At 49.6% G+C, this 22999-nt stretch overlaps 1 protein-coding gene across 3 annotated transcripts in view; it reads right to left on the reverse strand.

The window, feature by feature from the left end:
• Nucleotides 1-22999, reverse strand: part of RBM20 (RNA binding motif protein 20) — a 187426-nt gene that overhangs the window by 10910 nt on the left and 153517 nt on the right. For all 3 annotated transcript variants that reach the window (XM_004763869.3, XM_013062130.2, XM_045068737.1), the window contains exons 7-12: nucleotides 22323-22454; nucleotides 16025-16104; nucleotides 13590-14262; nucleotides 7088-7189; nucleotides 5316-5976; nucleotides 3610-3744 (exon numbers count right to left, since the gene is read on the reverse strand). In XM_004763869.3, coding sequence (XP_004763926.2) covers nucleotides 3610-3744; nucleotides 5316-5976; nucleotides 7088-7189; nucleotides 13590-14262; nucleotides 16025-16104; nucleotides 22323-22454 — 1783 coding nt within the window. The remainder of the gene's footprint in view (nucleotides 1-3609; nucleotides 3745-5315; nucleotides 5977-7087; nucleotides 7190-13589; nucleotides 14263-16024; nucleotides 16105-22322; nucleotides 22455-22999) is intronic.

The raw sequence follows: 22999 nt of genomic DNA on the forward strand, positions 1-22999 counted from the left end.
ATCCTAGCAAAGCCTGCACTGGGTGGAGGGGAAGCTTGCATTTTGCAGGCGATGCCCTTCGGTTCTGAAAGTGCAGACCTGGGCAGGCTCAGGCTGGCTGGGGTCACCCAGAACTGGCCTGAAACCTGTGGGCTGTGCCCTCTCTCTGTTCCCCATACCCCATGTCCGCGCCAGTCCCCGAGCACTGGGACTTCACCTCCCTTTACTCTGGATCCGTGGCACTCCCCATTCACCTCCCTGCTCTCGGGAGGAACAAAGCCTGAAGGCTGTTCCCTTCCTCCCTAGAAGTCTCTTTAGGGGTGATGGATTCTGGAGCATAAGGGTCATGTGGCCCCAGTGAGAGGAAAGAGGAAGGCTCAATGACTACTTCATGAATGAGTAGTAACAACATAGAACCCTCTTGCTAGAAGACACTAAGACCTTACAAGTATTCATTTCCTCCTCAAACCAACTGTACGTGGTAGGGTTCTATTACTACCCTCCGTTATTGACGAAGAAAGTCAATAAATCAAGGAGAAGAGGTTAAAAAGGAGGCTTTTGTCCCTTAGCCAGCTGAGATTTAAACCTAGGGAATCAGATTCCACAGCCTGTGCCCATTACCGCTGCACAAAAGTTGCCTTTCCCTACATTGTGCTTCCTGAATTGGAGGAACAGGAGGGCAGGTGGTCTCAGATTAGGAACCCTGAGCTCTGACTGGACTTGCTACGTGATCTTGGCTAAGTATCTGCACTTGTTTCTTCTGTCAAATGTGAGAAATGGTACCATATCCCCAGCCCCTAAGATCAGTAAGATAATGGGCCTCAAAGCTCATCAGAGACCACATGCAATACAAAAGTACAAGCTGTTAGAGCCCCAAGCTGGAAACAACCCAACTGCCCATCAAGGGCTCAAAAATAATTACGCTGAGTGAAAGAAGTCAGGCAAAATCGGTATATTCCATATGATTCCCTCTGGTTTCAAACTCATATTTAGTGACAGAAAGCAGATCAGAGGTTCCCTGGGGACTGAGGTGTGGGGAGGGAGGAATTACAAAGGAGCATCAGGAAACTCGGGGGGTGATGAATACATTCACTGTGTCACTGTGGGAATAGACTCACGGGTGCACACATACATCAAAACTGATCAACCGTCCACTTTAAACAGGCGACTTCATTAGTATCAATTATACTTCATTAGAGCTGTCTGTAAAAAGCAGAATGAGATACCATTTCCCTAACAGGTTGGTAAAGATTCAAAACTGATGACGTCCAATGTTGGTAATGAAGCAGAGAATGAGAAGACTTGCTCTGGCACTGAAAACTGGTATAATCTTTTAGGAGTGCAATTTAGCAGCAATTATGAAAATGTGAAATGGAAATATATGTAACGCCACAACCCTCACCCCCCGCTCCCCGCCTAGGACGCTGTCCTGCAGAAACCCTGGCACGCACACCAAGGTGACAGGTGTCTGGAGGGCAGCAGAGCAGAGAGGAAGCACGGTCCTATGAGTCAAACTACTGGGATTTGTATCCTGACTCCAGTCTTTGCTAGTCATCAGCTTTGTAACCCTGCATCTCCGATTTCTAGCTTATAAGATAAGGATAAAAATATTACCTACCTCATAGTGTTTTGAGTGAGTTAAAGAATGGAGTAAGCACTAGAAATGATACCTGCATGGTAAATGATAAACATAAAAGCTTAACTATTACAGCATTTTAGTCACGGGGGAAAAATTGAAAACATCCTAAATGTTTCCCAGTAGAGAAATGGATAAGTAATTTATGGTACATCTTTTAGGATGGAATATTTGCAGGGGTTAAGAAGAAAGCATTGTCTGTGTACTGAGGTGAAGAGGCCTCTGAGTCTCGCTGTTAAATTAAAAAAGCAAATTGTAGAACATTCTGTGTATGGTGTGACCTAGTCTCCGTGGGTGTGACTGTGACTACCTCTGGAGCTGGGGAGAACCTGGAGGGAAGAGATACAACACTTAGCATTTATTTACTTTACATGGCTCTTAGTTTTTACATTTGTCATAATAATCACACTTTTTGGAATGAAAAACAGTTTTTAAAAAGACACAAATGACAAGGTGGTGGAACTTACTCTTAATTTTCACTTGTGTGTGTCATGCAGATTCCACACTCTTGGACGCCAAGAGACCTGTGCTACACTTCCCCACCGCCCAGAGTGCCTCGCATGGGGCACTCTATCTAGAAAGGGCTGCTCAGTAAAAATAGGTACTCTATGAAAATGGAACTTTTGGAGGGCAGAAACAGTAAGAAATGTTTCAAAGGAGATGAAAAGAAAAAGAGAAACCTGATGGTAGATGTGAGCCTCCATTTTGACCAGCCCCTCCCTGAGGAAGCAGACGTGTGGTCATAAGTTCTCACACAACCCGTCCTTCTCGTGCTTCCTTGGGACGCTTTCCCGCATGATATCTTCCTAAGCTCTCTCTCCAGTGGCTGCTACCACTCCCTTGTCTCATTGCTTTCCGACCTCTCAAAGTCAAGGCAAAGACTCGAAAATGAAGTGGAGTGGGAGTCACTGAGTTCGTGGTGGCATCAGAAGCTCCAAGGGCACTCTATTGAAGGAATTGCACTCCCCACCCTGAGACTCTAGTTAACTCTCCCCTTTGAAAATGGGTCCAGGTGATTCTATTATTAAGCTCTCTTCCTGCCCCCCACAACACGTCCACTATTGAAAATTCCACTGCAGAACTGATCTGATTCAGTTCCATATAACACGTGAAAAAAACCCAAGGCTCAGGAATCCCAACCTATCATTCCCTGTGAGGGTTCTGCATTTGCACATTCCCTGTGCAAGGCCCCAGCCACTCCCTTCTCAATGCCTCCCACCAGCCACACCTCTGGACTCCCGAGCTCCATTCTGCCTCTGGCTGGGTTGCCTTCTCTAGCCAGGTGGGTTCTGTCAGTACCTTCCATTCCCAGGGCCTCCGAGAAAAGTATTTTTACATCTCTCTCGTTTTATTGACTTGTTAATAAAGGACTTGTAGTGACTGGACAAAATAAAACCCAAAACACATTCCTGGGTATGACTTGTCTGAGGTCCTGCAGTCATCCAGTAAGTGAAACAGGAAGGAACAGGGCCCAGGTCTCTCTCTGTTCGATGCTCCTCTATCAAATAGAGAGTGTCTGCCCCAAGTGCAGTCTCACCAACATCATTGCCTCAGAGCTGGTCTTTCAAAGCGAAAAAAAAGTAGCATTGTCTTGGAAAGGGCTAGGGCAAAGAGGGTAGGGAAGCCAGTAGCAGAAGAAGTTCATTTCTATGGACTTTGGGTGGCCACCAGGGCCTCTGACCTCTGCTTGAATAAAGGCTGTGTGGTCAGGAATAAAGCATTCCCAAACAGGGAAATCGAGTTTCTTTTTGCTCCGGTTCCCAGGGCAGTACTGTTCAGGGCCTGACCCCATAAGGTATCTGGTCTCCTATCGGGAGACTGAAATTGCAAGAGACTTTAAAGATATGCACTATCCACAGAATGGTTATTACACCCGACATTAAAAAACACAACAACAAAATGACAAAAAAAGCTTTCTCGAGCTCTCAGATGTTCCCGTGTCTCTATGGTTTCCTGGATCTGAATGTTCAGGAAGGACTGCGTAGTTCACCTACCTAGAGGAATGCTAAGTTCACTGAACACATCCTCTGGTTCCCAGGAAGGCAAAGAGAGGGGCTGTTTCAGCTCCACTTCGGCGTGTTCTGGTGACCTCACGTCCAGAGATTTCATTTCCATGAACTTGGGGTTTTCTGCAAAACATGGGCCAAGGCAGAGAACTAAGGAAGCACAATGTACTTCAAACACCCTCTCCTATTCTTGTACTGTGTGATCAGGAATGGTCCCTTGCACGGCTTAATAACATGAAGCGAGGGCGAGGACTGCTAATTAGAACCAAAATGCTGTAATTGAGAGTTTGTTCCACGGCCAAAAGAATGCCACACACACGAACCCTTGGCAACTCTGCGCCTTGGGTCCGTGGGGGATGGGCCGATGTCTCCTTTGGCATCGATGGGATGATCCCCGCCTTGCCCTCCACCTCAGAAATCACTCCCTCTCTGCAGGCAGGAGGATTACTGGAGGGCAAACATTGTGCTGACGTCTCTAGGCACAGGGGCTGGCACAAAAGGCCATAACGACACATTCACCCCAAGCCTGTTGAGCAGTGTCATTAAATATGAACTCCAAACACTGGGTACGCTAATAAGCCATTAACCCCAGTGCGTGTTGAGACCTATACGGCAAAAGAAAGGGGTTCAATCAGGGCAAGGTGAACATCTCGCTCCTTCTTTATTCCTGCCTTCTGCAGACAGAGCCCAGGCCTCCCTCCGGGTTTCTCTGGCAACAGCAATGCAGCTGCTCCCAGCAGTTTCCATGGAGACTCCCAGGTGAAAAACAGCTCAGGTCAGCCTGCCACGGAGGAGAGCCCGAGCCTCCAACTCCCCGACAGCTCGTGACTCGTGCCAGCCACACGGCACTGGCCGGGAAGCTTTCTTTTTAAGCCTTTACTCAACGGTTTCTGCCCCCGACTCTGGTGCCCCTTCCTTCCACATTCAGCACGCTGCAGGCTTTCGGTGAAATGAAGCCCTGGTTATTTTCACTCGCAGAACACCGAGGGCTGCTCCTCCTCCCCGCCCCGCCCCCCACGCCGTAGCCCTTGCTGGATCTTTGTTTCCACTTGGCAGAGAAGACACGGCTTAGCCTATTTTAAACTCTGTCTCTCATGATGTCATAGTGCCGGGCACCCACACAACGTCACCTGCAGCGGCGGCGGAGGACAGCCTGGGACAAGCCTCCTTCCCCCATCAGGCCGCGGAGATGAGTGGGTCTACGGTGGGAGCAGCGGGAACGGGCCGCACCCCTCCCCCAGGACCCCTCGTTCTGCCCTCTGCCCGCTCGGGGCTCCCTTCTAGCCTTGCACACTCCTGCCCCCTCACCCGGGCCTCACAGGAGTGACAGCCTGGGTGGTCCGCCCTTGGGCAGGCTTGAGAGGCTGTCTACTGATCCAAGGAACCAGAGCCCCTTGGCCTGATAAGGCGAAACTTTGGCTGATTTTAGTTGTCAGAGTCCATCTGGGCTCCCGTAAGTTCAGAGAAGGCGATCCTGTCTGAGTCTGCTTCCCAGAAAACGTGTGGCCTCCTGTCTGATTTCCTTTACACCATTTGCCGAAAAGCACTAACCGTTTAACCAGGACCTTGGAAGCTGGCTTTCTGCACCGGCTTGAACGCTCGTGTTGGTTCCAGCCTGCACACGCCCACATGCCTCCCTAGGTGAGCAGTGGTCCCATCAACCCAACCGCACAGGAGAAAAGGGGGGTAGTTACCCTGGGTCGACACTCCTTGGCAAGCCTGGCTTTGGAGGTCAGTGTCGGTACGAGGGCTGGCTTTCCCCTGCAGGGGGCTGCCTTCACGAGCCCCATCTTCGGGGGTCCCCTTGGCCTTGCAGTCATCGAGAGGTGGGCTAGGCTGCCGGGCCCCCTCTTCTGCTGGCTTCGGGGAAGACATTTGCTGGAGTGGAGGGGCCAGACGCACATCGGAGCTCTCCCCTCCCTCTGCGGGCTTCTCGTAGCAATCTGAACCCTCCAGTGAGAGGCCTGTCTTACGTTCAGCTGGCTTCCGCTCAGCGTCCAGATTTAGGCCAGGCATTTCTACGTCCATGTCACTGGGACAGCTCGTGGAAGCAGAAGGCAGGTCTCCGGGTGTCTTGAGGCTGATTTCCGTGGCCCCGTTCCCTATGGGCTTCTCTCCCTCATGGGTGAAACCCTTGACTACGTCCAGGTCTAAGGTGGTCGTCACGCAAGGACATATTTCTGGGCAGATTTTGTCCTTCGGGTCAATGGGCACAATTTCTTCCAGTTCTGGGATGTCCGGTTCCATAATAAAATCTTCTTCCTCCCCAACCTCGTCCACTGTCACCAGCTCCTCCATGTTGGTGGGATACCAGCTCTCCCCTTCTGCCTCGCTTCCGCTCTCCCACTCTTGCTCCTGAGCAAACATGCAGAAGAAAGGTCACAGGGTGACAGAGGAGCAGGTCCTGGCATTCAACCAGGGGGCGCAAACCCTGACCACGGAGCCCCTCAAATCATGCAGATCCTGAGCACTCTGACTTCTGCCTGGGAACACCAACTGGGTGATCAGGAGGTGGGAACCACTCAAGCCCCACATCACTGATTCTTCCCTAGGATGAGGCTCAAACACAGTGTTTAGAACCAGCTCTGAATGCTGAGTCTGCCATGTTTAAAATGGCACAGAGAATTTCAAACCCTGGTGTAATAATAGGTGCTCAAGAAACAGTTTTTGAATGAATGACTGATAAAGTTATAAACTCAAAATAAATCAACGGGCTGGGGCTATTTGCTTGCAGGAAGGGCACCACTAAACGGAACTGTAGCAAAGTCCCCTTCAAAACTGCCCCAAGCTCCCTTTCCCACAGAGGTGCAACTTCCATAGCCCCGCCTCAGGCTTGGCCCCTCCTGCAACTCTGTCCTGTCCCCAGCAGCCAGATTTCAATCAGCTTCCTCGCCAGCCAGCGATACTCATCTCTCCACCTCTCCTGACCAGAAAGGCATAAAGCTGGCTGCGTTCCAAACACCCTTCTTTTTGCTGAGGCAGCCACGGCACTGTAACTGGATTTTTTTTTTTTTTACTTTAATTAAGTAAAATAATCTTTACAAGCACAGTAGACGTTTTGTTAATCCCAGGGTCTGGGCAGGCTGAGGTCAGGGCCCTAGCTTGAGCATCCGAAGCTACCCTCTTCCCCCAGCCCCTCCCAAGGGACCTATTTTGGGAGTCTGGCTCTGAAGCCTGAGTCTTTTTTGGGCTCATGTTTTCCTCTTATGAGTACAGCCAAGTTGCTGGAGACTGAGGCAGAGCCCAGGCAAGTAGTAAAGATCTTAATGAAGATCTGCAGAGATCCTAGGCAAAACCATTCTTCCAAGAAGTGCTGGCTTCATTCGTGGAATCCCAGGTGGGGTTTTGGTCACAGCCCATGCAGCAAGTGGGGCATCCCAGGGCAGGACCAGGACGCCTGCGACACAGGGCCCATGGGCCATCATGCAGATGGGGCTGTCCTGCTAGCACCTCGGACCACCTTTACCTTCTTTGTCCTTGGGTCTTCATCTGAGGGCTCCGCTTCTTTCTCCTGCCTGGCTGGTGATGAGGTGCTTTCTTCCACGCCCTCCTGCTCCTCTTTTCCAGCCTTACCAAAGAAGAACATAACAAACCAAATCAACGGTGAGCAGTGGCAGAGGAGAGAGGGAGCACCGAGAGAGAAAAGAGTGCAGATAATGGTCACCCAAGGTGTCTCGGAGGCACCTTGTCCTTCATCCTCACCAAACCCCTAGGAGGCAGGTGCCTTGCCTTTTACAGATGAGGAAATGAAGGATCAGAGAGGTTAAGTAACTTGCTCAAGTCACACAGACAAGTGGAGGCACCAAAATGTCTCAAGGGTTGGACTGACGTCTGTAGTGCAGCAGAAATCTCTGGCAAACTGGGTGTTTTCACAGTTGTGAAACCTACAGGCAGGGAGGGTGAGTAAAAGGACCAAGGGTAAACTGGCCCTGGGGTTGACAACCATTGTGGTGACATCTCCCCCTCAAAAGATCGGTTTTGGCCATAAAAATCACATGCAGGCCACTTACGAGTAGGAAGGGGGTTGTCAGCCAGCCAGTGTCCCCCTCAACCTTTTTTCTGTCCTCTCTCTGACCTAGAGCAATGGCCCCAATTAGCAACCCCCTCCCTTCTTCCTTCCTTCTATTCTCTCCCTCAGAGTCAGTCCCTCATGAGAGTTAGTGCTCCCGTCTGAGAAACTGAACAACTGAAAGCAGGTGTTTGGTTTGGGAATTAAGGTCTCTGATCATCCTTGAGAACAGGGGTCAGCCGACTCTCATCCTCAAGCCAACCCGAACCAGTGCCTCTTTTGATATAATCTGTGAATTAACAAGGCTTCCAAGTTTTAAATAGTTGCATTTTAAACGATTACATCAGTGCCCACATAGTACCCTCACTTTGGCTTCTTGGCCCACATAGCCTTAAATAATTTATGGTCTGGTGTTTTGTAGGAAAAGTTTGCCAATTCCCATTTTAGAAGTTTTTGGAGAATATTCTCCAACGACTTCAACTTTGGCCCCCAGATCAGTGACTCTCCCTGGACTTTCTCGAGGGTATGTTGCCTTTTCTTGACAATTTTGGCTAAGGTTCTAAGTAATGACTCGAGTTCTGATTTCTTCTGAGCAGACACACCTCTCTGGGGTTGACAAGGAGCCAGCTGGGGCAGGAGCTCAAGGCTGACTGGTTTAACCAGTTATGGTCAGACGGGGGAAGAGAGTTGAAATCCTTCTGTCCTTGCTCTTTGTGGCATTTGGAGCAAAAGAGTCCACTGTATGCTCTGCTCCAGTTTTCTAAGCTAACCTAAGTGCAAAGCAGCTCCAAAATGTCTTTTTAGCCATGAGAACCCATAGTGTCTACCAGCAGGAGATCTCTTTATTTTTATCTCCCTGAATAAGCTATCAACGGCCCTCAGTCGTCCAAGTAAGTAATTCTCACCCTCCCCAAGCAATTCCTACAACCACACTCTTACATCAATACAATAGAGACCTCCCCGCCCCACACTCCTACATCAACACGAGACCTCCCTGCCCCAGTTCAAGCTGGGAGAGGCAGGACAGCCTGGCTGGCTGGAAGCACCTGCCAGTTGGATCCCAGTGCTTCCTCCCTGCAGACAAAGGAAATGCAGCAGTGCCTTCAGTGCACCCTGTGCCCTGGGATCATGTGAGAGTAGCAGCTTAAGGCAAACCAACAAAAGCAACAATGTACCCAGCTGCCCACACCAGCTCACAGACTAAGATATTAGGTCCCAACTATTGCAAGCAGAGATCCACCGCCACAGGGATAGAGCTACTGGTAAGCTACCTCTTTACTGTTCTCCCCTTTCTCCTCTGTAGCCTCCCCCCAAGTCTATTCTCCCCAAAGTAATAAAGAACGATCACTCAACAATGCAAAAACTATCATAACCTCACTGCACCTTCTTGCTTAAATATTTCATTTGTTTCCCCTTGCACTTGGGATGAAGACAAATCCATAACCTGCCTACAAGGCCTTGCCTGATATGACCCATTGACAAACCAGATATACCTCCCAGCATTCTAACCCTGGCCGTCTCTGATCCAACACACTGGCCTCCAGCCACAGGGCCTTTGCACATATTGTTCTGCTTTCCTTCCTTTTCTTTTCTTTTTTTTTTTATTTTTAAGATTTTATTTATTTATTTGACACAGAGAGAGAGATCACAAGTAGGCAGAGAGGCACGCAGAGCGGGAGGAGGGAGCAGGCTCCCTGCTGAGCAGAGAGCCTGATGCGGGGTTCGATCCCAGGACCCTGAGATCATGCCCTGAGCTGAAGGCAGAGTCTTAATGCACTGAGCCACCCAGGCGCCCCTCTCCTTCCTTTTCACTCAGTGAAACCCACCATTCCTTCAAATCTCAACAGTTACATCCTAACCCAGGTAGGCCTCTGATCTGTCACAGGCATATACCTCCATTGCCTTCTTAGCACTCAACACACATGCTCCTCTACTCATATGAGGAACTGATGAGTAGTCTTTCCACTAGACCTGAGCTCCATGAGATCGGGGTCATTTCAGCTTTCACTCAGAACTGCAGTCCCAGTGCTAGACGCTCTGTGGACATGAGTCTATAAAAAAGAGGAGACCTGAAGGCTTAAAGGAGGGGGCAAGAATAGTTAATTAGGGTCACACTTGCCTCACATGCTTGAGTCTCTGTCTAGGCTCTGAACTCAGAATGAAAAGTTCTTCTATTTTTCCGTCCTATGGACTGTTTATACTGGGGGCTGCATTCTAGGGATCCCTGGGCTCCACCAAGTCCACAGACATGTTTTGGCCTATACAATTTCTAAAATGTGGGAAATTTCACAGATATCTGGACTTTGGTGCTGCTCCTCCAAAAATGGGGATCTAACAGCACAGGACATGCAGTCCTGAATGGCGGCCATAAAATGGAGCTGAGCAGTGGCTAACTGCCCCCAACAGAAAGGTCCCTCCTCCCTGGTCTGCCACAGCCCTTTGTCTCCATGTTGGCTTCACGCCTATTACCTGGTCCATATCCCCTGCCTGGCTTCCCTTCTCCAAGCATCTGGGTCTCTAACCCTTGACTGCCCTTCTTTCCTGTGTTCATTGTACTCAGTGACTTGATTTCTTTCATCCTTTCTGCGGTCTGTGGTCAAGGTTGGGTCCCACAGGTGGACCTGGCCCCAACACCAAGCAGCACACACACTGGCCTCTCCAGCCCAGGAACTTTCTCCGGAGATCTTGGAAGTTTCAAATGAGCACAAGCTCATTAAGTCCTACGACTGCCTCATGATCACACTCATTTCACAATTGAGAAAACTGAGGCAGAGAAGAACAGGGTGTGACCTGGTTCTCAGAAGCCAGGCCTATCTCCAGGGTCCGGGTTCAGTCATTCCTTCCTTCCTTCAGCAAATACTTACTGAACACCTGTTCTGAGTCAAGGCCTCATCTGAGGGTCTGGGGACATAGCAGTGAGCACTGCAGACAAAAATTCCTGCCCTCTGGAGGTTATATCTGGGGGGGAGGAAGAGATAGACACTAAATAAAGACAGACATCAGGGGATAGGTTGGACCTAGGAAAAGTATGCATGGAAGGAGGGGAAGCAAGCTGGGACATTGTGGTTTTCCGTAGTGGTATTCCTGGCCAGAAACACACTTGGAGAGAGTGTGGCAACAAGAAAACACAAAGGAGGGGAGGAGGGAGCCTCGTGGACTTCGGGGGGCGGGGGGGTGCCAAGGCAGGTGAACACATGTAAAGGCCCTTGTGGTGGGAGGTGCCCAGTATATCAGGAGAAAGGCAAGGACACTGTCCTCAGGCCTGTTGCCTTCCAGCTCCAAGCTTAGTCATTGCCATCATCTAATTCCTGGGGCAGCCCTGGGGGGCTGGGGTTGTTTTCAAGATTGTAATATACAGTTTGAGGTCAGTGAGGAAGACTTGGTTCTGTTGATATTCCTCCAACTGGTGTTGGACTTCTTGGCTCTGAACCCACTGACGCAATCCAATGGGGACCCCAGCAAGTCCCTACTGACTCCACTCTGAGGCTGTTGGAGGCAGAACCAGCCAGAGAGACAGAACTTGGGGAAACCCATGGGTTTTTCTGCATCTGTTTTTGCATCAGGGATCGGGGCATGACCCACAGTATGTGTCACCTGAAAAGGGCCAACCGATGAAAGCAGGTAGGTCAAACAGTGGGAGCAGCCAGCTCACTGAAGAAGGGCGGCAGAAGTGGGGGTGCACTGGGAGGGAGCAGCTCCACCCCTTTGCCATGGGGACACAGGTTTCTAGGCTGCTGGCCTGTGTGGCTGAGGTCTAGGCTGAAACTCCTACCTAAGGGGCTGTTGCTTTCTGTCCCTCTGAGCCTCTTCCTAAGGCACTGACCCATCACGAGCTTCTTTGATCCCTACAAGCATAGACACGCTTCTTAAAAACATCCTCTGGGGTGCCTGGGTGGCTCATTCAATTAAGCATCTGCCTTCAGCTCAGGTCATTATCCCAGAGTCCTGGGATCGAGTTCTGTATCAGGCTCCCTGCTCAGTAGAGAGCCTGCTTCTCCCTTTCCCTCTGCCTGCTGCTCTGCCTACTTGTGCTCTATATCTCTCTATCAAATAAACAAATAAAATCTAAAAAAAAAAAAAAAAATCCTCAGGTTCAGCGGTCCTCAAGATTCAATTCAAATTCTCAGGGAGACACATGAGGGCCTTCCACCCAGGTCCCTAACCTCATCTCCTGAGCTCTCTCTGCTGTGCCAGTCAGAAAAAACTGTGGCAGACTTTGAGCTGGGCAAAAAAGACAACAGGGTGTTCTTTCCATGGAATGCTGGGCAGTTCGTTGTCTAGCAGACTCCCTCCAGGAGATTTGGTCTAGGAGTCTTCACCTTTTGTGATCGTGAGGCTGAAGTCTTACAGCCCTGTAAATTGCAGAAGACGGAGAGTAGGGCAAACAATTCTCGTTCATAGAGATGCAAAGGAATTTTATCTGGCGGAGATGCCACTGACTTCCCATGCCCATGGAAGAGGCCAGTTTTCGATCTGTTAGCAAATTCACTTCTGCATTCCCGAGCACCTCTCCATGTTGCCAGCTTTCTGGATTCTCCTCTAGACCAGCATTTACATCTTGCCGGCACCCTCATTAATTCACAAGTTAAATAACCATCTTTGACAATTATTCATTTTACGTTTGCACAAGAGCATGACTTTTCTTCTTAAAGACATTATTCTTTAAGACGCCCTAAAGATGCAGCCACACCGAGTATTTGTAGGTTCTTGGAAACAGTCTTCCTTTCTTGCTTTTGCCCTCACTGCTTCCCACATTGCTTTTTGCCCCATGCCCGGCTTGCACATGACCTCTGTGCAGCTTTCCCTGTCCCTGCACGGAGGGAACGCCCCCGGAGCAGCTCATCCACTGCTCTGCTCTGGCACAGGCCCCACTGAATGTCATTTTTGTAGCTCTCTTTACACCATGAGACCTTGGTCTTCGCCACAGCATGGACCCTGCCCCATTCACCTCTGGACGCCCTGCGCCTAGCACCCTGCCTGGCCAAGTGGCCAAGTGCATGGAGGAGTAAAGGCAGTAGTGGACAAACACGTGACTCTTCAGTGTCCCTGGAGTCAAGAACTGGGCTCTTATTTCGACTTTGTCCCTAAGTCCTGGGTCGGGCTAGGAAATATACATGTAGGATTTTTAAAGCTGGGTTCTTTATGCAGACGCACCCTGCTCCCCAAACTCCTCTATTCCGCTCCTACCTAAACATACGTGGTTTGGGCAAGAAGGAAGCGTAAGCCCAGTGAGAGGGTGAATTTTGTACGGTGAGTCCTCATGACCCACCGTGTGAACTATAGCTAGGCAGTGTGTTACAAGCCCTTTCAGACGCGTGGACGAAAGGGGCCAGCCAACGGCTGAGCATTTCTATTACACTGGAAATAAAGCTCTGGACAGTGTCCAGAGCAGCACCAGAGCAGCACACCAAGCTCGGGGCACCCAGGGTGAGTTTCGTGGGGGGTGGCTGCGTCTTTTTACCACCTCTCATCAAACCCCAAGGTCAGCGGATGCTTTGGGCAGGAGAAAGGATGGAGCAGACCAAAGATCTCACCTCCCTGGGCAGAGTGCGGTGGTGCAAACATCGCGGGACCCCTCCAGCCCCGACACACACAGGACCACAGAAGGCCTCTGCGACCATCACTGCCTAAATTCCAGCCACAGCAGTAGCGTGCCAAGGGGTTTGGAGCCCCAGTGCTCTGCTGTTTGCAGACTGTGTAGCCAATTAACTTAGACTCTCTGTGCCTCAGTTCCCTCGTCCATAGCCATAATCGTATTATTACCCATATTACCTCACCGCAGTGGCTGAGAAGATTAAATACCTTGATTGAGATAAGGTGCTTGGTTCAGTGCCTGGCACAGGCACAGAGTCAACCTTCAGTAAGTGCTTCATTCGATAAAAGTGCACCATCATTATGTTAACACTGCCCTGCCCGGGAACCTGCCTCTCCTTACCTGGGGGAGAGGGTGCGTCATTACCTCATTCCCCGCCATCCTGCTCTCTCTTCTATCACCAGCTCCTTCTGGGTCTCTGTCGGGTCTCTTGGTTCTGTTCTTCTCACTCGGCTTCGACCTGGTGCTCTCAGGGGCGCCAGTCACCTTCGGCTCCAGCCCGTCTTCCTTGCCTGAGTCCTCGGGGTGGGGGTGTCTGCTCTCCCGCAGTCTGGCTTCCTCCCTCCTCCTGGACCTCCCGAGAGCATCCTGCTGCTGCTGCTTTACGTACTTGTCCGACTTTGCCTTGGGCTCCTTCCGGTAGTAGCCCTCTTCTCGGCTTTTGTAGCCCGAGGCAGAGTGCAGCAGGCTGGGGGACCCCGGCCTCAGGTGCTTTTCTCGGTGGCCCCTCCCTCCTTCGAGCCGCTCCTCTAACTCGGCTTTGTCCAGTTGCCAGGGGTAGTGTTTGCGATCGTGCGTCCACGCGTCTGCCCTGTCCCTCCTGTCCTCCCCGTTCTCCCTCCAGGGGCCCGGGTCTCGCTCTTCCTCCCTCCTGGCATAGGGCGAGTGCTCCCACGAGTCCCGGCTGCTGCCCCAGTCGGCCCGGCTGGGGCCCAGTGGGCTGTGGGAAGAGCTGCAGGAGGTGAAGCTCGGAGTGTGGGACCTCGGGGACAGTGACCGGCTCACAGGGCTGCGAGACCGTGGCCTTTCTGGGCCATACCTGTTAGGGAGCAAAGGAGTGGGTTTTAAAATCTGCACATCCCCGGCCCCCATACACAGACACGCCCAGTTCCTCGCACAGACACGCTGCACACATAACCCCGTGTGGCCATATGCTCTTCACCACAGCTGTACAGAAGACACAGAGTGCTACAGGAGGAAGCTCTTCCTCGTCTGGGCTTCTAGGAGGATGATTTTCCCTAAGGACAGTCCTGGCCATCTCTGTGCCTCTACTCATTCTGCTCCTGGGAACTGGCATAAATAATTGGACTGGTTTGGCTCCACTCCATCTTTGTTCCTCTTGGAAGGAAGCTAGGCTCAGGGGGTGGGCAACGCTCCTCCTGGGGTGTGGGGAGGTTGCCCCGGTCCAGCCTGGTGGGCAAGGCTGCCTGACCCTGGGGTTCAATGCTCCAGCCTCTTGACTACAAGACCAGAGCCACGACCCACCTGGTCTCTACTGTAATGGCAGCCTCTTGGCCACCATTTGTCTTGTTTACTTCTCATCGCAGTTTGCTCAGATCCTAGGCATGGTAGAAGGATGCTAATTACTGGGGGGGGGGGGGGACGAGAGTGAGGAGGCCAGGCTCAGAGATCCTAAACCAAAGAACGAGGAAGGCATGTTAGGGTTGGAGGTTCGGAACCTTAGAGCTCCGACCTGCTCGTGTTTCAGGTGAAGAAACTGAATCCCAGAAAAGGACCTCAATCTGCCCAAGATTCAGAGCCAGACCTCCTAGTTCCTCCCAACAGTTCACCACCGAGCTGCAAGCCGCAGGGTATGGCTTTATATGCATCTCTTTAAAAAACTTAAACAACCATTAAAAAAAAAATTCCCAAATAAATGGAAATCCCAAATCCAAGCAGCTACATAGAAAGATATACAAACATATGAACACACACTCTCTCTTTCCCTCTCTTTCTTTCTGAAGGTTGTTTGATTATTAAGAAGATCTACTTAATCGTATATATACCCTTTATTGTAAAAGAACAGGCGGTTTTCATTTGGTTCCCAAATACAGGAAACTCATGCAGCCCTGACTAACAGGGGACACCCGTATGTGGCTCACTGGGACCAGGCTGCCTTGACCACCAGCGGGGTATCAGCCTGGACTCTGCCCTCTGCAGTGACGTCAGAGCGCTACCTGTGGCAGCAGTGGGTAAGAACCACAGATTGTGTTCTACTCTCTCTCCATAGGGATGGGGTCTTTGTGGGGCAGCAACAGTGGGAAACTTGTAGCGCCCTCCTGGTATGGTCACAATTTCAGTAGGAAGAAATAAGTTTGAAAACTGAATGCATTCCATCTTCAGAGGAAGTGACTGGTCAAGTCCCTACTTTTTTTGGGTGGGCGGGAGGGGGGGCTGGTTCCCGTACGTTCCTCTTCCTATATCTACATTCACCCCATGAAAAATCAACAGGCGGCTATAAAAGGAACACACACACACCCCTACTTTCAGACTTTTTTAGCAAACTGTTTGCCCTGAAGGGCCAAATATCAACAGAACCCCTCCTCTATATACTCCCCCCCCCGCCCAACAAAGGACAAGCTGATGAGAGGAAGCCTACCATTTTGCATTTTCCTGAGGCTTACCCTGAGCAGCACTAATGCCTTCCATCAGGCACGTGGAAAAGAAGGGCCGAAAAAAGGCTGATGGACAGGGCAGGGGCAAGGGCAGGACACAGTGTGACTGAATAACCCCTACGAATAAGAGCAGGAGAGCATCCAGCTGCCCAGAATCCGCCCTGATGCCCAGGACTGAGGCCTCACCTGTCCGCTTCCCGGAACATGTCCCTCTCCCTCTGGGAATGCATGTCCTGGATGATGGCAGCCACAGTTTTCCCAGGTTTCTAGGGAAAGTCAGAGAGGTCATCGTCAGAACAGAGATGGCCATGCAGATGCCAAAGAGAAGCAAAGAGGACTCGGGTGCACAGTTCGGTCCACCCAAGGGGAACAAAGTACCTTCTTAGAGGAAGAAAAAGTTTAATCCAGGGCATGAGGAGTGTGAGCAGGACGCTGAATGGAGCAGCCCTGACATTTTGGGGACCTCTTTATCACAGAACACCGCAAACATACACAAAAGCACAGAGAAGGGTATTTTGACCGCCATGCTCCGTTTGCATCATCAATAATTCTGACCAGTCTAGTTTATCTGTACCCCCCACTTCCCCACCCCACAGAATACTCTGAAGCAAATCCCAGACATAGATCTTTTCACCCATCCTATGAAGACACTGACGTGGCTCAATAACCCCACAGGGGGACCATCCATGGTGCTCATGGTCAACACATCTTGCTGCTTTCAGACAAGTGCCCCTGGACTTGAGGATCTCAACCCAGGAAGAACAGCTTAGCTCCACCTCCAGCTGGCTGGGTGATCTGGGGTCAAGGCTTGCTGTCTGTGGGAGACTCCCTCCCACCACCTATAAAGGTGAGATAATGAGGCCCATCTGGCATCCACCAGCAGCCTCGAGGCAGGGCAGCAAAGCGGGCTGAGCTGATAAAAGTCACAGGTGCTTGGCCTACATAAAAGAAGCTGCGGGAAGGTTCCCTCTGACCCTTCTGTGGCTGTTTTCCATGTCTCAAAAGTCTCAGGAAGATGCTGAAACCTTCCTTATGAACCCTGAACCTGTCACAGCCAGGCCCTGTCACAGCAGCCCTGACCCTTCTCGACATGACTGTGCTTCCCAGGGTCTTAGTCCCTTCTCAGCCGACTCTTTCCTCCTGGACACCCTCTCTGTTAAGCTGATTCACCGCAGCCTTCAAGCCCTATTCGGCAATCGTTCCCTCCTTTACATAAGCCAGTCATCCTGCCTTTTGCCACTGAACTTCTAGGAGCTCCATACTGATGCACTCATGTTTAAATCTTGTATAATTTCCAGAGAAATAGCCTGTCTTTTCAGTTACACAGCAAACTCGCCAGCCCTTAGTACCATGTCTTATCTGGAGAAAACCCTCAGTCACCATTTCTGATTGAACCTTCCTGAGAGCACCATGGAACGTACCCAAGAATGCTTCTCAGGGCCGGAGACTCTCTGTGGCTGAGAGGCTGACAAGACCAGTGGCTCTGAAACCAGGCCCTCTGCCCCTAAACCGCCTGGGACCCTCAACCCCACCCCAAATCTCTCAGGGAAATCTCTGGGAACCTAATCAAAGGACCCTAAAAACTCCCCTGACACTTCTCTGATGCAGTAACTGGGAGACACTGGTTTAAATTAGTCCAAGTTCCCTTCCGCATGTAAGACACCATGGTTCTGGAGAAGTCTCTCTAGAACAGCCCAGAACAGAGCTCATTCTTCTCGTCCAGGTCTGCAGGAAGAAAAAAAAAATCACTTTTTATTGATCTTTCCGATTTGGTGTTTTTCATTCTGTGAAAGATTCTGCCTCAAGTGCCCTGAGGAATAGAGCCTCTGCCACGAAGAGGGATGGGGAGCCCTGATGGCCGGCGCGAGGAAATATTCGGGGGAGGCGATAAGAGATACCTTAAATCTCTCCTTTTTCTCCCTCCACTTTGCCTGGTGAGCCAAAGGTAAAGGTAGAGGAAAAAACACCAATCAAAACATTCCCCCACCTCTGCAAGCTCTGGTGGGACCCCAAGTGGCCCCCCCACCCCACCCCGTGGCCCAGAGACACATACAAAGACGGTGTTTTATCTCCCCAGTAGCCACTTCCCCTCCTCCACCCTGCCTGGAGGTGACACAGGCCGGGCCAGACGCGGCGTGGCCTTCCCGAGCACAGAGATTGGCTTAGGGAAGGACATGTGTCCTGAGCAAGCCCGATCACGGTGGCCCGATCACGGTGGCTCTTGGGACCTCTGAGGAAGCTACTCCAAAAAACCCAGGCTCTCTTGTCCCGAGGAACAGAACAGGGAGGAAGAGACGCCAGATGGCAGCAGTCGATGAAGCCATCACGCCACCTAGAGGAGGGAGGCTGGGGCTGTCCCGGCCATCCAGGGAGACCCCCCAAAACAAAGCCAAGCGAACTGAAGAAGGCAGAGCGGAGAAGAGCCAAGTCCTAAGGATATCGCTGAGGCCCCGAAGCCAGCTGCACCCGCAGCCACGGCCACTCCAGGCCTTTTCATTTACACGAGCCAGTAAATCCACCCCCCTTAAAAACAAAACAAAACAAAACAAAACAAAACACTTTAGTCTGTAAGCTTAAAGGAGATCATTTTCTGTCACTTGCAGAGACAGTCCTAGCTGATTCACGCCAACACAGGGACCACGATGCGTGCCTTCCTATGTGGCTACAGTGGGTTTTGAGATCTTTCTCACGGAGGCATCGTGACAGCTTGGGAGCAGAAAATCCTTCATAAAGGGCAGAAAGCCTCATGTTCTAGTCCCTTGTTGCTCAAAGTATGCTGTGAGAACCAGCAACCTTCCCAGAGACATGTTGGAAAGGCAGAATGACAGCCCTGCCCCGCTTCTACTGAACCAGAAATTTTAACAGGACCTGCAAGTGATTTGTTCATACATAAAGTTCGAGAAACCCTATTAGAAAACTGTCTGCTGCTTATGGGCTGGAGGACTAACGGCAGATTTCCCGACTTCTCACACGGACAGTGGAGATCCTACTGACACGACACAGAGGCGCAGACATACACAAAGCCTAAATGGCCTCAGGTTTTGATCAGGGCTCTTTCAGGCCCTATGAGCTTGTGCAAGTCACTGAACTTCTTTGAGCCTCCATTTCCTTATCGGTTAAACCGAGATAACGAACACCTATCTGACGAGACTGATGTCAGGATTAGAGTAGATGACATGTGTGAAGTGTCTAGCCCATGACCTGACCCAAGACTCAATTAAAAGTACCTATTCTTGGTATTACTGTTGTACTGTTATAATTACTATCATTATCCACCCTCCACACCTCCCAGGGGAAGGTGACCGCAAGACTCAAAGAGATAATACACGGGGCAAAAAAGGGCTTAAAACCAACGAACTCAACATAGAGTCCTTTCCTGATCTGGTAAACTGAAGTTCATGCAGTTTAAACACCTTGTCCAAGCTCATCTAAGCAGGACTAGGTAAAATCCAGGTAGCACCAGCACTGTCCCATCTGGAATAGGTCACGTGGTTGTCGATGGTTCTATTTTCCCGTCCTTCCTCACACCAGACTGTGAGCCCCTCCGCCAGCTTGCTGTGTCTATAACCATGGCACCTGGCCCAGCTCCCGCCCACAGTGGGCACCGAGTGAACTTTTGCTGAGCGCAGACCTTGCCCATCTGACCTTTTTAACCCATGGTGTTTGCACCACCCCAAACCATCTCCCGCAGGAAGGTACTATGGTGCCTTAACTCCTTCATTTAAAAAGCTGAGTACTCCTGCTAATCCTAATCAGAATTTTACAACATTTCATTTAGAGACTGAAGATCCACTGGGAATTTAGTGCAGAAATTCAATTCTAGCCTCCAGGGGAGAATCCAGGAGAACAGAAACTTTGGCTGAGTCCACAATTGGATGGGATCTTTCAGGTGCCTGAGCAAAGCAATGTGCTTTCATTCCCCGGGGGGGGGGGGGGGGGGATGCCAGGTTCTGCTAGAATTGTTGGCAAAGAAACTTCAGAAGCAATAATACAAGCAAAGCAGAATCAAGGCTTTGGCGACATTACCATCTCCACATGCAGACTTGTCAGAATGCTACCCTTAGCTAGCCACAACCACTGAGCCTTTGTCTCCGGTCTTCAATCTTGAAGGCAGATTAAAGACACGAAAGGGTTTTGAACAAAATGGGACCTCAGTAAATGTGGAATAAGCTGAAGTGAACTAGAAGGGCACTATTAAAATGGGACAGTAGAAAGCACAAAATAAGAAGTAGATTTAAATAAAAATATAGCAATTTAATTACAATAAATCCAAATGGACTAAGTGCTCCAGTTAAGTGAGCTCCTTCCTGCAAACCATGAAGAAGACACAGTCTAAAGAAAGGTATGGGCGAATGACCTTAAAAGAAACTTTCCACCACAGAAGATCCAAATGGAATGGCCAATGAACACAGGAAAAAGGGCTCACCTCAATTAGTAATCAGGAAAATAAATATATAAACCATGATGGGGCGCCTGGTAGCTCAGTCGGTTAAGCGTCTGACTCTTGGTTTCTGTTTAGGTCATGATCTCAGGGTTCTGAGATGGAGCCCCCTGTCAGGCCCCCTGGTCAGCAGGGACTCGGCTTCTCTCCTCCTCCCTTTGTTCCTCCCCCCACTCAAATGTGTGCTCGCCCTCTCTCTAAAACAAACAAATAAATCTTTTAGAAAAAGTAAAAAATAAAACCATAATAAACCAATATACATTTCCAGATAGGCAAAAATCAAAAAGTCATCTAACAAAATGTTAGTAAGAAAGCATACCACTGAAAACTCTGACTCTAGCAGGAACGTAAATCTGGGACAACTGATTTTTTTTTTTTTAAGATTTTATTTATTCATTTGACAGACAGAGATCACAGTAGGCAGAGAGGAGTGGGGGGGAAGCAGGCTCCCTGCTGAGCAGAGAACCCGACGTAAGGCTTGATCCCAGGACCCTGGGATCATGACCTGAGCCAAAGGCAGAGGGTTTAACCCACTGAGGCACCCAGGCACCCTTGGGACAACTGATTTTGAAAAGGGCTTGCTGGTAAAGTTCAGGGTAAGCATGCCTTGAGATGCCGCAATTCTACTCCTAATTACGTGTGTGCCCCTCATTATACCTCACGTACGTATGTACCAGGATGCCATCTTCACGAATGTTTACAGAGTGTAAACCTGGCGATTCACAGACCTGTACCCCTGGGGCTAATAATACATTATATGTTTATAAAGGAAAAAAAAAAAAGAATGTTTATATTGACTTGTCCCTAATACCCTAAAACTGGAAACAGCCCAAATGTCCATCCACAGTGGAACGTATAAATACATAGTCATACAATGGAAATTTATGTAACAGTGAGAATCAACAGATACACCCAGCATGGATCGCAGAAGTTGAATGAAAGAACACAAAGAGCATGACTCCATTCATGTAAAGTTCAAAATTGGGCAAAACTAAACGCTAATGGTAAGGGAGGCAGAAATGGGTTGTTGAACTCTAAGGAAAAGCAAAGAAATGATCATCCTTGGTCAGGAGAGTGAACAGGGATGGGTGAAGCTTGTGGAGGGATTCAGAGGGGCTTCTGGGTGCCACGGGTGATGTATTTCTTGACTTTGGTGGTGGTTTTATAGGCTTTATGAGATTTCAACCATTACTACTTATTTTTATTTATTTATTTGTTTATTTGAGGTGCAGAGGAAGCAGCGAGGGAGAGACAAGCAGACTCCACACTGAGCACAGAGCCCAACAGAGGGCTTGAGATTGTGACCTGAACCGAAATCAGGAGTCAGAGGCTTAAATGACTGAGCCACCCACATGCCCCCATTACTACTTTTTAAACTGCACAATACATAATTAGTCGTTTTTCTGAATGTATGTTATACCTCACAATAAAATAAGGAAAAAGAAAATAATAAAGAAGAGACAAATGTAGAACAAGCTAAAACAGAAACAAAAGCCCTGTTTGGAATTATCTGAATTCATCCCTGACTGTGGCCAATACAGTCATGGGCTGCTTAGAAGGATTTCTATGGGGCTGAAGACATAATTATAGAGGCCAGAGGAGAGAAGAAGACATCAGGGCGGGGTGGTGGTGAGAGAGGAAGAGAAAGTTACTGGAGCTCTGTAAGGGCAGAGAAGGAGGTTATATTCAGAGGAGATTATATTCAGAGCTTGGAGCTCCCACGTCTGAAATGCAAACACCTTCCCCTGCTTCCTTCATCCTTCAAAAGACTTCCCTTGTAAGTCTTTCCTCAAGACCCCTCCTCGAGTAGCATGTAGTTAGTCATGCTGTCTCCAGCATCCCTTTGCATTTTATACTTATCTCAATAAGCATTTTTCTTGCCATGTTTTCAAGTTGGCCTTCCTATGTGATAGTCCCAAAGGCCGTAGGTAATCTCTGGATGTCTTCCTATCCCTTCCTTCCCGCCAGCACTTAGGCCAGTGCCCCACAAGGAGACACACAGTTGATGCTGCCGAGTGACTAAACAATGGGAGAATGCTTTACCTTCAGCTGCAATTCCTTATATCTCTTGGACATCCGGATGAGCAACTTCTCACCGTTGATCACAGCAGATTTTTCTTGGTAATACTGGACCATGGCCTGGGCAGCTTCTGTGTAAGCCATCTCTAAAAAGGCCTAGGAAAAAAAAATGGAAGGACTTAAGCTGAAGCTGACATGAATGGTCTTTTTTTGTTGCTGGGGCGGTGGGGGCTGCAGAGGGAGAGGGAAGAGAGAGAATCTTGAACAGGCTCCATACCCAGAACAGAGCTGGACACGGGGCGGATCATGACCTGAGCCAAAATCAAGAGTCAGATGCTTAACCAGCTGAGCCCCCCAGGCACCCCTGATGTGAATGGTCTTAAACAAAAGTCAGTACTAGACATAATTCCATGTCTATGAAGTTCAAGAATAGGCAAAATGAATCAATGCTGATAGATGTTAGAGCTGAGCTTCCCTCTGGGGCAGGGGTGGGGTTCTGACTGGGTGGGGTATAAGGAAACCTTCTGAGGTTCTCTGGAAATGTCCCCTCTCCTGACCTGAGCGGTAATTACATGGGTGTACACACGTAGAAAATTAATGGAGTTGTACACTTAAGACGAGTACACTTTAGAGTATGTATTTTATACCTCAATAAAAGAGGTATAAAAAGAGGTATTTTATTTTATACTTCAATAAAAAGA

This window comes from Mustela putorius, unplaced genomic scaffold, assembly GCF_011764305.1.
Source record: "Mustela putorius furo isolate JIRA1106 unplaced genomic scaffold, ASM1176430v1.1 tig00003909_pilon_pilon_pilon, whole genome shotgun sequence".
Lineage (NCBI taxonomy): Eukaryota > Metazoa > Chordata > Mammalia > Carnivora > Mustelidae > Mustela > Mustela putorius.